At 40.7% G+C, this 14958-nt stretch overlaps 2 protein-coding genes across 7 annotated transcripts in view; one reads left to right on the top strand and one right to left on the bottom strand.

Moving 5' to 3' along the window:
- The window catches only part of DCAF17 (DDB1 and CUL4 associated factor 17), a 48824-nt gene extending 47688 nt beyond the window's left edge, over window positions 1-1136 (bottom strand). The window contains exons 1-2 of the mRNA XM_053598074.1: window positions 803-1136; window positions 287-390 (exon numbers count right to left, since the gene is read on the bottom strand). Coding sequence (XP_053454049.1) covers window positions 287-390; window positions 803-1027 — 329 coding nt within the window. The 5' untranslated portion in view covers window positions 1028-1136. The remainder of the gene's footprint in view (window positions 1-286; window positions 391-802) is intronic.
- A 282-nt stretch (window positions 1137-1418) lies between these two features.
- METTL8 (methyltransferase 8, methylcytidine) overlaps window positions 1419-14958 on the top strand; it is a 125229-nt gene continuing 111689 nt past the window's right edge. For all 6 annotated transcript variants that reach the window (XR_008381308.1, XM_053598080.1, XM_053598077.1 and 3 more), the window contains exons 1-2: window positions 1419-1650; window positions 2714-2756. Coding sequence is in view for 5 of the 6 variants with exons in the window: in XM_053598077.1 (XP_053454052.1) it covers window positions 2730-2756 (27 nt within the window). In the remaining variant the exon portion in view is untranslated. The remainder of the gene's footprint in view (window positions 1651-2713; window positions 2757-14958) is intronic.

The following is a 14958-nucleotide window of genomic DNA, read 5'->3' as shown; positions in this document are numbered from 1 at the left end:
CTTTGATCAATCTTTTAAATAGAGTGAATACTAAATAGTACTTTGAGCAATCATTTTGCCTTAACTATAAAGTAGTTTTGCTTTAAATTGGTATTTACAAAGATGAAACCTGCAACTTTAGATTTAACAGAATTTTTTTAAACAGGCATTTTCCCACAGTCTTATTCTGGATCCATTTTTCCATTCTTTTGTTTCACGAAAGTCTAATGAAGCTATGTGGTTCCATATGAATTATAGTTGAGATGAACAGTGAGTGTATTACAGCAAAATTTATCACTAAAGTTACCTGCTGACACAATACCGATAATTGTCAAAATATATTCTTCCTCTTTCATAGGTTATAGGTGACTTGGAATGAGTTGTCCAAACATTCTTAAATTTAGTACTTTCCTGAAAGACACAAGTAATTTCGGTTTAGGAAAGAACTCATAAGCTTCCACTGTGTACCAATTTGAAGCTGGATAGTTAAACTTAGTTTTCAAAGTAACTTCACACGTTATTTTAAAACATTATTTTGAAGTCTTCCTCACTCTGCTCTCACGTTTTAGTTTAATGGGATGGCCATCTTTTAAAATGTTTGTAGGAAGACATAAGAAGCCTAAAACTAAAAGCATCTGGCAGCCCTGCTAACACAAGTTTACTAATCACCTATGTTCAGGGCTAAAATCATCCTTCTATCACACAAGACCCTTAAAAAGGGGGTGGAGGGGAGGCCTAGCACAGTCAAACTGCATCCCAACAGGAGGCGTGGCTGCAGGAGCCCCGCTGCCCTTCCTCCTGCCCCTGGCCGGCGGGCGATCACCTGGCACACCAACGCCCGCAGGATGCTTAAGTTCGTCCTCTGCACCACGCCTGCGTCGCGGGAGAAGCAGCCCAGTGCCCGACGACTCAGCCGGTGGCACACATTGGGCTTCCGGGTCGAGCCCATGGAGGCACAGGCCGGGTGCTGGGTAGGCTGGGCCGAAGGGGCGCGCCCCACACTCCGATGCCGGGTAGCAGCTGCTCCCTTCGTACGTCGAGGCCTCATCTTTACCAGCGGGCACCCGACGGCGGAGCGAGCAGCACAGAGAAGAAGGAGAAGGAAAAAACACCCCCTTCCCAGACTGCCCTTCAAACCCTCTCTGGCCGGTGACAGTACGACGTAGCGGCCACGCGGCTTGCTGGAGCCACTCCCTCACCGGGAAATGTAGTTCCCAGTGCCTCCTGAGCAAGCAGGTCGTCTTCCCAGAACTACAATTCCCGTCAGGCGGCGGGGAGCGTGGGTTTGCCTCAGTCCCGCCTCAAGTGCTGCGCAGCCCCTCCTCTAGCCCCGCCTCCTTCCTGCCCGGCACTGTCGCCCCGCCTCCTCTCTGTCCCGGCACCGTGGCCCCGCCTCCTCCGGTCCGGCTGAGGCTGCACCTTCCGGCTGGTGTGCCTTTCCGGGTCTGCTAGTGGCACGCGAAGGGGAGTCGTGGTGGCGCTGTGCTGCAGTCTCCTGGTCTCCGATCCTTGTGCGCGCTGTGCACTTGGGGATCGGTCTATTACCTCCCTGCTACCCCCAAGTCTCTCAGTCCCTGACTTTGGCCCTGGAAGGCTCTAGCCAGGAGCTGGGCGCGGCGCCTTGTCAATTGCAAAACCCTCTCTCGGCTAAAGCGGCGTCCTGTGCTGAAGGTACGCCCGGCGGCTTTCCTTTCAGCCGCAAGTTGGACTTTGTGGATTAGGATGATGGTTAAACATTTGGGTGTCTAACACTATGCTTTTATGTTGTGAGTTGGTGTTGGAAGATGCTGCCTTCCAGTCCAACCCTCATTTGGCAATTCAAGCCTAGTTTGGTTTACCAAACTAAGATCGAATTACTCTTTCCTAGAGGCCCACCCTTGTGTGGCCTGCAAGGACAGTAGCTAGTTTGGAAACAATTGCTGCATTTTCCATCCTCTCGCCTCCACCGTTTTTTTTTTTTTTTTCTTTATAGGAAAGTACGAAATGCTTGTATTCTTATTGGACTGCCTAAAATATTCCTCACTGATTCCTATAGGCAAAAGATACAGTTTGTTAACTAGCGCTTCCTGTATATACAAAGAACCAGGACACTAATTTTTCAACAATTATGCACCATTTGTGTCTTCTTGCTTTTCAATTAAATTCCTTGAGGGTAGTGTCTTTGCGTGTTTACATGAGGATGTAACATGCTACCTCTAGTGCTCAAGGAAAATGAGCGATCCCAAAACAAAAAGTATAGTACAAGAGGTCCTCGAATATCCTCAAATAATGTCCTTTTATTATTTGATGAGAAACAAGTTCAATTCCAAATTGGGCTGCTGTTTGTGTAGCGTTTGCATATTCTCCCCACATCTGCCTGCGTTTTCTCTCATTACTTGGTTTCCTACTATATTCAGAGATTTGAATGTGAGTGTGCGAAGGAATAATACCCTATCCAGGATTGGTTCCTACCCTGTGCCCTGAACTGGAGGGATAGACTCTGGCCATCCTCCATCCTAAACAGGAGTAATTGAGTAAATAATTATCTTGTTTTTATTAATCTTTCACATGTTAAATGTATATACAGCTCACATTTATGTCACTGTTTAATATTTCAAGTGTTTTGGTATTTGCTTAGAAGTTTGATGAAGATTTTGTGACCAGAAACAGGCCATAGGAACTTAACTCTTATTTATATCAATTAGCCTACAGTAAAATTGATTTTTATTGTATGTCATTTTGCTTAAAATTGCAGTTTCCAAGGGCTATCAATGACAAATGAGGACTTACTGTACTGGGTAAGTTTGTTGGGTCACAATTTTAGTGCTTAGTAAAAATGTTCAGTATCTCTTTCTAATACTGCTGAATTTTCTTCAGGGCCTGAGCTTTTGCTGATTTTTCATGACTTATTTACAGCATACGGTAGAGTGGTTTGTATATTTTTGGAGAGCCCTACGATAGTTAATTTGGTAATTCATATGAATGCAGCTGTCACTGAGAAAACTGGAACCCAGAAAAGACAACTGGGTTTTCTTTGGCTGAAATGAAATTCAAATCATTGCTGAACTGAATTCATCATCTCTCTCTTTTTCTCCTTCCTCTTCAACTCTGCTTATCTTCCTTCCTGTGTTATCTCACCACCAAGTTACCCAAGGGAGAGTCATCCTAGGTGCCCCGCTTTCCCTCACACACAGCCAAGTCCTTTTGATGCTCTTATCCATCTCATCTTGATTTCATCTGGGTAACTTAGGACCTCACCATTTTTATCACATGATTAAATAGCTTCCTAACTACTCTTTCTGCCTGACTTGGGTATATTCAATTCCAACAACCCCTGCTGCTGCCAGAGTGATTTTTCTAAAGCACAAGCTGTCACTTGCCTGTTATAATCCTCAGTGGCTCCCAGTCACCGATAGCAGAATTTCCCAAACCTGAGTAGAATACCCAGAATCCTCCATCGTTAACTTGAAATATTTTTGGTGTGTCATATATATGAAAATATAAAACTAGGTATTTCTTATGTCATATCTTTTATACAGCTATAACACCCCAACATTTCTAAATTAAATGAAGCCAAACTATAAAACCAATATATTCAAATGAATTCTTACTCATTGTGACCCATGAGATTGTTTTCCTTGACCTAAAGAGCTCTAAAAGTGGACGTACCCTGTTTTCTTCATGGTTTACATTCCTTACAGAAAGGCATGTCCATGTTGCCCGTGTGTTGAGAGATTACTTCATGCCTTCACCTCTTTTCTTTGTTTAAATCACTAGAGAACCTTCCTTTGTCCTATGTGTCATGGCTTCATTTGACCTTGACCTGACAAACAACATAATTTACATATAGTCGTCACCATTTATTTCTTGGTTTATTTGTACCAGTGATAAATGGTACGACTTGTTTAGTGTCCCCCTAACCTTAAATGTTTGAACTGAAATCTTATGACAGGACTCAATTTTAAAAGGTGGTCAGTCACATGATCCAGTGCCCTTTTGTTAATATTTTTTTCCCCATATTTTTATCAAATTGAAAATAAAAAGTTTTCTTTGAGAAATCTCATAGTCTTTATGCACATGTACAAATCTCTAGCCTGTAAATTTCCTTATAGAACAAAATCTGAATCTCTTGGGGTGAGATACAGGGCACTTCATGGTCTTCATCTTGCCCACATTTTCAGTTCATCTCTTTGGCCATCCCTCATGTTTGCTTTTTGTGGTTCTGACATGTTTGCCCAGTTTCTTAACCATTGTGCCCTTCCACTTGAGATTTTCTTTATCTGGAGCCCCCTTTCTCTCCTTTTCTTATCTATTTTTTTTTTTTTTAATTGAGCCAGAGTCTCACTTTGTCACCTTCTATAGAGTGCTATGGCATCATAGCTCACAGCAACCTCAAACTCTCGGGCTCAAGCGATTCTCTTGCCTCAGTCTCCCAAGTAGCTGGGACTACAGGTGCCCGCCACAATGCCCAGCTATTTTTGTTGTTGTTTTTTTGTTTAGCAGGCCCGGGCTGGGTTCGAACCCACCAACCCTGGTGCATGTGGCCAGCGCCCTACCCACTGAGCTACAGTCACCCCTCTTTTCTTATCTATTGATCTCAAGATTCATCTCAGGTATCAAAACCTGACTCCTCTGGCTTTGTTAATAGCCTTGTATGTATTTCATGTCACTTTGCAAACAGTTGTACACTATATTAGAATTGTCCTTTGTCTCCCATCTAATCTGAGCAGTAATATCATTCTGCATCCTTAGTATACTGTCCAAAGTGTGGTTAATGCGTGTGTATGTTAAGGAATGAATGGACTATAAAAAATAATTTGTATAGACTCTATTATTAACAACTAAATACTTTTAGCAAAGATGCAGATTTAGTCTTCTTTTATTCTTTAAGTCAATAGGAAGTCACAGTATTAATAAAAGTACATAACTTTCAAAAAACTTAAATCTTTTTAGTTCTACCTGTAAAGTAGATATTTTCCATTTGTTGAAGGTAAAATGGCCCAAACAGGTGCAATTTTATGATTAGAAAATGATTTGTTTAGTTCGATGCACAAAACAAATATAGGCTCTTTTTTTTTCCTTCTTTGTGTTGTGTTTACAGAATACTTAACCATCCCAGCCATGATATTTTAAAGATAAGGAAGAGGAAATCATGAATTCAGAAGTTAATAAAATGCTTTCTGTTTGTGTGCTTTGTTTAAAGAATCATAATATAGACCAGTGGTTCTCAACCTGTGGGTTGTGACCCCTTTTTAATAATGAAAATACATTGCAGCGATCGGAAGGTTGAGAACCACTGGTATAGACAAATATGTAAAATACTAAGGTTAGGGCTTGGCGCCTGTAGCTCAAGCAGCTAAGGCGCCAGCCACATACACCACAGCTGGCAGGTTGGAATCCAGCCCAGGCCTGCCAAACAACAATGACAACTACAACCACAAAATAGCCAGACATTGTGGTGGATGCCTATAGTCCTAGCTACTTGGGAGGCTGAGGCAAGAGAATCTCTTAAGCCCAGGAGTTGGAGGTTGCTGTGAGCTGTGATACCACAGCACTCTACCCAGGGCGACAGCTTGAGGCCCTGTCTCAAAAAAAAAAAAAGTTAAGGTAGTGCCTGTGGCTCAAGGAGAAGGGTGCTGGCCCCATATACCTGAGGTGGCTGTTCAAACCCGGCCCCGGCCAAAAATTGCAAAAACAAAAACAAAAAAAAAACTAAAGTTATTTAACTTAAACCATTTGTTCAGAGACAAAGAAATTAGAACCAAGGCCATATCATTCATTCAACATGTAATTATTTTTCTTTTTTTGAGACAGAGTCTCACTATGTTGCCCTTGGTAGAGTGCTGTGGCGTCACAGCTCACAGCAACCTCAAACTCTTGTGCTTAAGCAATTCTCTTGCCTCAGCTTCCCAAGTAACTGGGACTACAGGCGCCCGCCCCAATGCCTGGTTATTTGCTGTTGTTGTTGTTGTTGTAGTTGTCATTGTTTGGCAGGCCTGAGCTGGATTCGAACCCACCAGCTCCGGTGTATGTGGCTGGCACCCTAGCTGCTGAGCTACAAGCACCAAGTCAACATGTAATTATTTTTCATTCACAATGTGCTGAGGACAGTTTGGCATAGAGTATAAAAATGAACAGGATAGACAAGGTTCCTACACGTGGGGGGAGACAGACAATAAAAAGAAATAGATAAAAAGTAGGATTTTCAGGTGGCGATAAGTGCTGTGAAGAAAATAAAATAAGGTAATGTGCTAGAGAGTGGCTGGGAGCCCTGCTGTAGCCAAGAGTGGTCAGGGAAGGCCTCTCGGAAGAGCAGATTTTCTAGCTGAGCAGTGAGGAGGAGCCCATCTGCAGCGATGTAAGGTGAGAGTAGTAGTCTGGGCAAGGGGATATTCAGGTACAGCATCTTCAAGGCTTATGATAACAAGCTTGGCTTATTCTAAAACTGTCAGAAGGGCAGTGTGGCTCTTGAAGTGTACAGGAGGGAGATAAAGTTGGAGCTGTGGGCTGGGGCCAAGTCATGTAGGGCTTTGTAGGCCATGGTACAATTGACAATGTACATGTAGTTCATCTGTTTTTACTGCTGAATATTTCATTGTATTAATTGTCTACAATTTATCCATAGTCTACTGGCTGGGCTTTTGTTTCTTTCAGGTTTTTTATTCTTAAAAAAGTGTTGCTATAGATATTCTTGTACCTATATCTTAGAACACACGTTAAAGAATGTATTAGTTTTCCTTTGCCGTGTAACAAATTACCACAAATTTAGAAGCTGTAACCAAACTTGTTATCACACAGTCATGCATATTAGACATCCTGACACAGCATATCCTGGTTCTCTGCTCAGGGTATCACTAGGCTGAAATCTCATCTGTGGTTCACAGTCCTTTTCCACCCTCACTGGTTATTGACAGAATTTGATTCCTTGCAGCTATAGGACTGAGGCCTGCACCTCCTAGAGGTTGCCTACTCTTCCCTGCCACCTGTCCCTTTTCTCAATATGGCAGTTTGCTTCTTTAAGGCCAATGAGAGAATGTTCTGGCTTTATTTAAGACAGAATCTTAAATAGAAGTAAACTATCAAGGACGTGGATTAACCATCAAAGACTATATAGAATGTGAACAAAGCTGGGAGGGTAGGGGGCCAGGAATCTTGGAAAGCATCTTATTATGTAATTCTGCCTTCCACAAAGAGTCCAGGATACATACCTAGGTACTGAGTTACTGGATTATATGATCTATGCATTTTCAACTTTATTAGGCAATCCTATGTTGAGTTTTTATGTAATTATAGCAATTTATACTCTCACCAGCAAAATACGACTTCCTATTACTTTACATCCTTCCCTGCACATGTGTTTTCTGGCTTTCAAGTTTTTGCTGATCTAGTGAATATAAAGTTATATCTCATTGTGATGTGCATTTTTGACATTACAGATACAGTCCAGCATTTTCTTTAGTGTTACTAGCCATTCATATTTTTGCTCCAGTGCAAAGCTTGAACATAACTTTTGCCCATTTTCTACTAGATTGTTTATCTTTTTCTTTTTGATTTGTAGACTGCTTCTGCTGTTTCTGCATACCAGTCTTTCATCATAATGAATGTAATAATAATATGTGTTGCAAATATCTTTTCCCAATTTGCAGCTTACTTTATACTATAAAGAAAAGAAGTTCTTAACTTAAATGTGGTAAAATTAATCAGTATTTCCCTTTATAGTTAGAATTTTTGACTCTTGTCTAAAAAATTCTTAACTTGAGGTCATAAAAATACCTTCTTAATTTTTTCTAAAGTTTTAACTTTTCCACTTAAGTATTTTTAAAAGAATGGAATTGATGTTTAGGAATGATTGAAATTAGGGAATCCTGTTACATTTTTCATACATGAATAATCTCTTGTCCCAGAGCCATTTATTGAATAGTCTCCCATTTCTTCACAGATCTTGCTCTGTTGTAGATCAAGTTACATACATGTAACTTTCTTTTTTTTCTTTCTCTCTCTCTCTTCTGCTTTTGCTTAGGCTGGTCTTTTTTTTTTTTTTTTTGAGACAGAGCCTCAAGCTGTTGCCCTGAGTAGAGTGCTGTGACATCACAGCTCATAGCAACCTCCAACTCCTGGGCTCAAGCGATTCTCCTGCCTCCGCCTCCCAAGTAGCTAGGACTACAGGTGCCCGCCTCTACGCCCGGCTGTTTTTTGGTTGTAGCTGTCATTGTTGTTTGGTGGGACTGGGCTGGATTTGAACCTGCCAGCTCAGGTGTATGTGGCTGGCGCCTTAGCTGCTTAAGCCATAGGCACCGAGCCTCAGGCTGGTCTTTAAGTCCTGGCCTCAGCCTCTCAAAATACAAGGATTACAGGCATGAGCCACTGCACCCAGCCTAAGATATTTTAAAAACTGTAGTTATCTAGTAATTTAGCAGCAGTATATAGCAGAAAGGTTTTGAGGGGTCAAGTACACCCAATTTCTAGGACTAAAATTCCCCTTTTTCATATTTTTAGTGTAAAATCTTCTATTGGTGTAGATGGTTTGAATGATCCCTTACCACTAGTCCTTCCTTCTCATCTTCTTGTGTCTCTGCACAACCACGCTCCTTCCTGCTGAAAAGAGGGAAGAATTGTGTAGTGGAAAGAGCATCACACCAGGAGTCCAAAGGCATAAGTTCTAGTATCAGCACTACCACTTACTGAGATCTCGACCAAGCCGCTTACTCTGAGTTTCATTCAATCATCTGCTAAGTGGGAACACTTAGGATTGAAGTGAGATCACATGTCTTTATAAATCTGAACTTGTTGTGTGGAAAAACTATGAGAAGCAATGATATCGAGTACATTCTTTGTTAGGAAAATGGAACAAATAGGAACTCTGGGAGGTGGAACAGGTTGATTAGTCACACGGATTTTTTTTTTTTTTTTTTTTTAGGGTGATGAAATTATTTTGTATGTACTCTAATGGTAGGTGTATGACATTATGTATTTGTTAAACCCGTAGAGCTTTATAGCACAGAGAATGAAAATTAATGTATCCAACATTTTTAAACCATTGAGAAAGAGTGGGGATTCCAGGATGGAATGCAGCATCTAACTGTATTGCAAATGTATGCAATAACCTCACTGAAAGGGGCTAGGGAAAAGGTGCTGACCTGAGCAACTTTGGAAATGAGACGTTTAAGACTAAAGGCAATAAGAACTATGCATGAACACTGAACTGGAGCTGATAAAGTTTCTCACAGAAGGTAGGTCAACAATTCTGAAACCACCGTTCAAGTATACTGGAAGTGAATAACTAATAACTGGATGATGGTAACAGGAACCAATGTCTTACTGGAGGAGTGGAAGGCGATAGATAAGCAAGAGGTGAAGTCTAAAGGGATCCATGTGGTAAAGGATTAAGGGTGAAGATGTTAAATGACCTCTAGTTTAGAGTGCACCATGAAAGGGGGTGTGACTTTATAGTGAGAAACCTGTCAAGCCCTATGTCAGCCAGCTGATCAAGGTTAACATCAACAGGGATAGTCATGTTGATAGCAAGGACCCTTGATATGGTGTGATAAGAATAGCACTGTACCTCTGTGGTTTTCCTCCATAGAACCCATAACCTTAATCTAATCATGAGGGGACCATCTGATAAGTATTAATTGAGAGATATTTTCTAAGATACCTAACCAGTATCCCTCAAAACTGTCAAGGTCCTCAAAAACAAAGAAAGTCTAAGAAACTGTCAGAACCCGGAGGAACCTAAGAAAACATGGTGACTAAATGTAATGTGGGATCCTGGCAGAAAAAAAGGATATTAGGTAAAAATGAAGGAAATCTGAATAAAGTGAACTTAGATTTATAATATACTACCACAGAGTTGTTAATTATAATAAATATGCCATGATAACATAAAATTTTAAAAGTAGGGAAACTACCTTAGATATGGGAACTTGGTACTATCTACAACTTTTCTATAAATTTAAAACTTATTTGAAATTTAAAATTTACTTTGAAACTCTAAAAATGCAACAGGAATATAGTATTAATAAATATCACCATCTAGGGATAGCACAGATGAACTCAGATGCCAGCCTTCCTGGGTTCAGATCTCAGCCTCACTACTTACTAGCTGTGTAACTCTGGTTACCTTGAGAGAATTACTTAACCTCTCCATGCCTTAGTTCCCTTATCTGGGTTCTTGAGAGGACTAAATGAGGTAATATAGGTCTTAGAGCAATTCCTGGCACAACGCAAACACCATGTAATTGTTTGATTCTATTTATTTTTACTACTTTTCTCTTTAGTTTTGGGGATCTCTATGATGATAGTTCAGTGTTTTCAACTGTTCTTACCACACGGCACACTTGCACCTATAGTTAAACTTCCCCGGCACACTTAAATTATGTTGATAAAAAAAAAAGAGTAAAAATGAATATACTTACTGTGCTTTGAACTTATTTCAAAAATAATTTAATTCTTGATCTTTAAAAATTTTTGTAGCACCCCTGTTGAAAATCAGTGTTTAGTTGAATTTCACTACATCTCTCTTCTCATTTGGTATGCTGATTTTTAGCTTGGCACTCAAACAAAACCGTATCCATAAGGCTTTGTTCATAAGGAGAAATCATCAAAGATTTTAAAGATTCAAGGAGAAATAGGACCAGAACTTAAAAATTCCCAGCCCAGTTTCATGCTTCATGTAGGATAGGACTGACTGACTGAATGCAGACGCTTCAGAGCCTGAGAGGATCTACTTTTTTGTGGTCAGAGTCATGCCATACATTGAAATTCTGAGGTTGCGGTGAGAGGATAGCTTGCGCTCAGGAGTTGGAGACCAGCCTGAACAAGAATGAGAGCCTATCTCTACAAAAAAGACGGAAAAATTAACTGGGTGTGGTGGTGCACTCCTATAATCTCAGCAACTTGGAAAGCTGAGGCAAGAGGACCACTTGAGCTCAGCGGTTGGAAGTCACAGTGAGCTAGGCTGATACCACTGCTAGCCAGGGCAATGGAGTAAGACTCTTGTTATCCCCTCCCCCCTCCAAAAAAAAGAAAGAAAAAAAGAAATTCTGAGCTTAACTTTATTTGGTCTTCAGTAAGTTCCTTTTTAAGATATCCACTTCCACTTCCTTTATTAAATAGCTGTTCTTTTGGGGAAAAGCACTGCCCACAGTGTAAGCCCCTCAGATGTAGGATTTGGCATCTAAAATTTAAGCGATACTTGACACAGAAGTGGGATGTATTATAGAAACATGTATTTTAGGTCCTTTATCCCTCTGCCTAAAACACATAACACCTCTTTGGAAAACTTCTATGGATCAGCGGCTCAGATAGAATCGTGTACTGGGTAGAACTTAGAATTTGGTGTCGGGAGCCTGCTTGGATAGAAGGCTCTCGTGGCTATGTGCCCAAGTTACCTCTGTAAACCCTTTAAGCCTTAGGTCTTTCATCTGTACAGTGGTGATGTTGCAGGGAAACAGTGAATTAAAACCAACAACAGCAACAATATAGAGGAAGGAACCTTTAATTGCCGGTGAGAACTGAGTGCCTCAAGGTGTGAAATGCTGAGTTCCAGGGAAAAGTTTTGGCCCCAAATTCTTTTATGTCTTTTTTTCCTTCAGTTCAATAATTAAAGGTTCCTTCGTCTATATTGTTAATGTAAGTGTCTGTCTGTTTTAATTCGCCATTTTCCTGCCACAGTGGTAATGGAAGTGCTTTTCCTGCCTTCTTCCCTTGCTTACAGGATTGTTGTGAGGACGAGGCATGAAAATGAATGTCATAATTCTGTAAGTTATAAAATCTATACAGGGCGGTGCCTGTGGCTCAGTCGGTAAGGCGCCAGCCCCATATACCGAGGGTGGCGGGTTCATAACCCGGCCCCGGCTGAACTGCAAACCAAAAAATAGCCGGGCGTTGTGGCGGATGCCTGTAGTCCCAGCTACTCGGGAGGCTGAGGCAAGAGAATCGCAGAAGCCCAGGAGTTGGAGGTTGCTGTGAGCCGTGTGACGCCACGGCACTCTACCGAGGGCCATAAAGTGAGACTCTGTCTCTACAAAAAAAAATAAAAATAAAAATAAAAATCTATACAAATATTATCTGTTTTAGTGATTCTCAGATTTTCAACCAGATTAAACTCTAACAGAGCTTTATAGTCATATTAAATGTTGTAGTCATCTGAACATCTTTAATTGTTAAGAAATAAGGTGAAATCATTTGAACTTAAAATGCTTTCAATGGAATATTTTCTCACTGTCTTTAGTTTCCATGCTGTTTTTCTTTGGTGTAACAAAGGAAGTCATTGTTTTAGTCTGAAATTGCCTCCTGTAGCTGGCAATTTGAGGAAATGGTTTCCAAACTCCACTGAAATTAGCTGGAGAACACAAAGATGAATCCCTGTGGTTTAAGAAGTTGTGTCCTTTGGACACAGACCCTCTTGTCCTGGTGTTGAGCTGACCAGCAGAGGGTGCACAAGCTTTCCTAGGAGCTGGCTCCAGCTTCAGCAGCAAGGCTGGGCAGATCTGACTGGTGCCATCTGTGTTTGCTGTCTGATGATTAACAAGTACTATAAATGAAAAGATCCTGGTGCATTAGAAACGCAGCTACCAAATGGAAAGAGGAGCAGCCATGATGTCAAATTGCAGTGTAGCAAAGACCTGCCATAGTTGGTAAATAGGAAGTTTCTCAATAACTGGAATTTGGCCTTCTAGCATGAGCTGTTTCTCTGTTTCCTACCTCCTCCTGCTACTCTTTCCCTTTCCTAATAATTTCTTCCTACTTCATGGTTCTTTGCCCCACTTTCATCAGTATCCACCATCATCTGCCTTACATGCTCTATTGGGGTCTTTTAAGTAACCTTACCCTGGACTTCTTTGGGCCTCAGGTATTTGGGTCTTGAATCCAACTTTCTATTAACTGGGCTCTTACAGATTCAACAGCATCTTTTCCTCCATGTAAATGGGTAACCACCAGATAATTCTAGTGATACTGCCACCTACTGTCCATACTATTTTCACCCTGCCTCCTTAGCATAGATCTCCTACTATGTAGAATGTATATACTTGTGATTTTTAAAATATTTTTATGTGTTGTGGTTATAAAGTTAATTAGACATTACTTAAAAAGAAAGAATATTTTGATTTGTATTAGGAAATTAGAAGGATCATCTGTGACCCTTTCAATCAGCAATAACTACTATAAATTCTTTCAGACTTTGGATATGTATGTTTCTTGATATAAAGTAGAATCTCTGTAAGTTCATAACCCAAGGGGCTATAGCAAACTAGTCAGCATATGGAGTGGTAAGGAACTAGGCCTACTGTACTGACATGCTCATTTGGTATATATCTAGTCTATAAAAATTAGGTTAACTTAAGGAGGCAGTCAGTGTTCAACTCTAGAGGTTCTACTGTACATAGAAATTTAAAAAATTAGACCAATTTTTGGGGTGGCGCCTGTGGCTCAAGGAGTACGGCGCTGGTCCCATATGCCGGAGGTGGCGGGTTCAAACCCAGCCCCGGCCAAAAACCACAAAAAAAAAAAAAAAAAATTAGATCATACTATAGATACTCTTTTTTTTTTTTTTTTATTAAATCATAGCTGTCTACATTGATATATTCATAGGGTATCATTCACTAGCTTCACAGACCGTTTACCAAGTTTCACATATACCCTTGTAAGATGCACCGCTGGTGTAATCCCACCAATCCCCTTCCCTCTACCCACCTCCCCCCTCCCTCCCCTCTCTTTCCCCCTTCCACCTATTCTTAGGTTGTAACTGGGTTATAGCTTTCATGTGAAAACCCTAAATTAGTTTCATAGTAGGGCTGAGTACATTGGGTACTTTTTCTTCCATTCTTGAGATACTTCACTAAGAAGAATATATTCCAGCTCCATCCATGTAAACATGAAAGAGGTAAAGTCTCCATCTTTCTTTAAGGCTGCATAATATTCCATGGTGTACATATACCATTAATCCATTCGTGGATCGATGGGCACTTGGGCTTCTTCCATGACTTAGCAATTATGAATTGGGCTGCAATAAACATTCTGGTACAAATATCTTTGTTATGATGTGATTTTTGGTCTTCTGGGTATATGCCCAGTAGAGGGACTACAGGATTGAATGGCAGATCTATTTTTAGATCTCTAAGTGTTCTCCATATCTCTTTCCAAAAGGAATGTATTAATTTGCATTCCCACCAGCAGTGCAAAAGTGTTCCCTTTTCTCCACATCCGCGCCAACATCTCTGGTCTTGGGATTTTGTGATGTAGGCTAGTCTCACTGGAGTTAGATGGTATCTCAAAGTAGTTTTGATTTGCATTTCTCTGATGATTAAAGATGATGAGCATTTTTTCATATGTCTGAAGGCCGCACGCCTGTCTTCTTCAGAGAAGTTTCTCTTCAAATCCCTTGCCCAGCCTTGGCAAGGGGATCCCTTGTTTTATTCTTGCTAATGCGTTTGAGTTCTCTGTGGATTCTGGTTATTAAACCTTTGTCGAAGACATAACCTGCAAATATCTTCTCCCATTCTGAGGGCTGTTTGCTTGCTTTACTTACTGTGTTCTTGGCTGTGCAGAAGCTTTTTAGTTTGATCAATTCCCAGTAGTGTATTTTTGAAGCTGCTTCAATTGCCTGGGGGGTCCTCCTCATAAAATACTCGCCCAGACCGATTTCTTCAAGGGTTTTCCCTGCACTCTCCTCTAGTATCTTTATAGTTTCATGTCTTAAGTTTAAATCTTTGATCCAGTGAGAGTCTATCTTAGTTAATGGTGAAAGGTGTGGGTCCAGTTTCAGTCTTCTACAGGTTGCCAGCCAGTTCACCCAGCACCATTTGTTAAATAGGGAATCTTTTCCCCACTGAATGTTTTTAATTGGCTTGTCAAAGATTAAATAACGGTAAGTAGCTGGGTTCATCTCTTGGTTCTCTATTCTGTTCCAGACATCTACTTCTCTGATTTTGTGCCAATACCATGCTGTTTTGATCACTATCGATTTGTAGTATAGTTTGAGGTCTGGTAGCGTAATTC

Source organism: Nycticebus coucang, chromosome 7 (assembly GCF_027406575.1).
Source record: "Nycticebus coucang isolate mNycCou1 chromosome 7, mNycCou1.pri, whole genome shotgun sequence".
Lineage (NCBI taxonomy): Eukaryota > Metazoa > Chordata > Mammalia > Primates > Lorisidae > Nycticebus > Nycticebus coucang.
The sequence above is the reverse complement of the archived record's forward strand: the minus strand, read 5'-3'. Positions and strand labels throughout refer to the sequence as shown.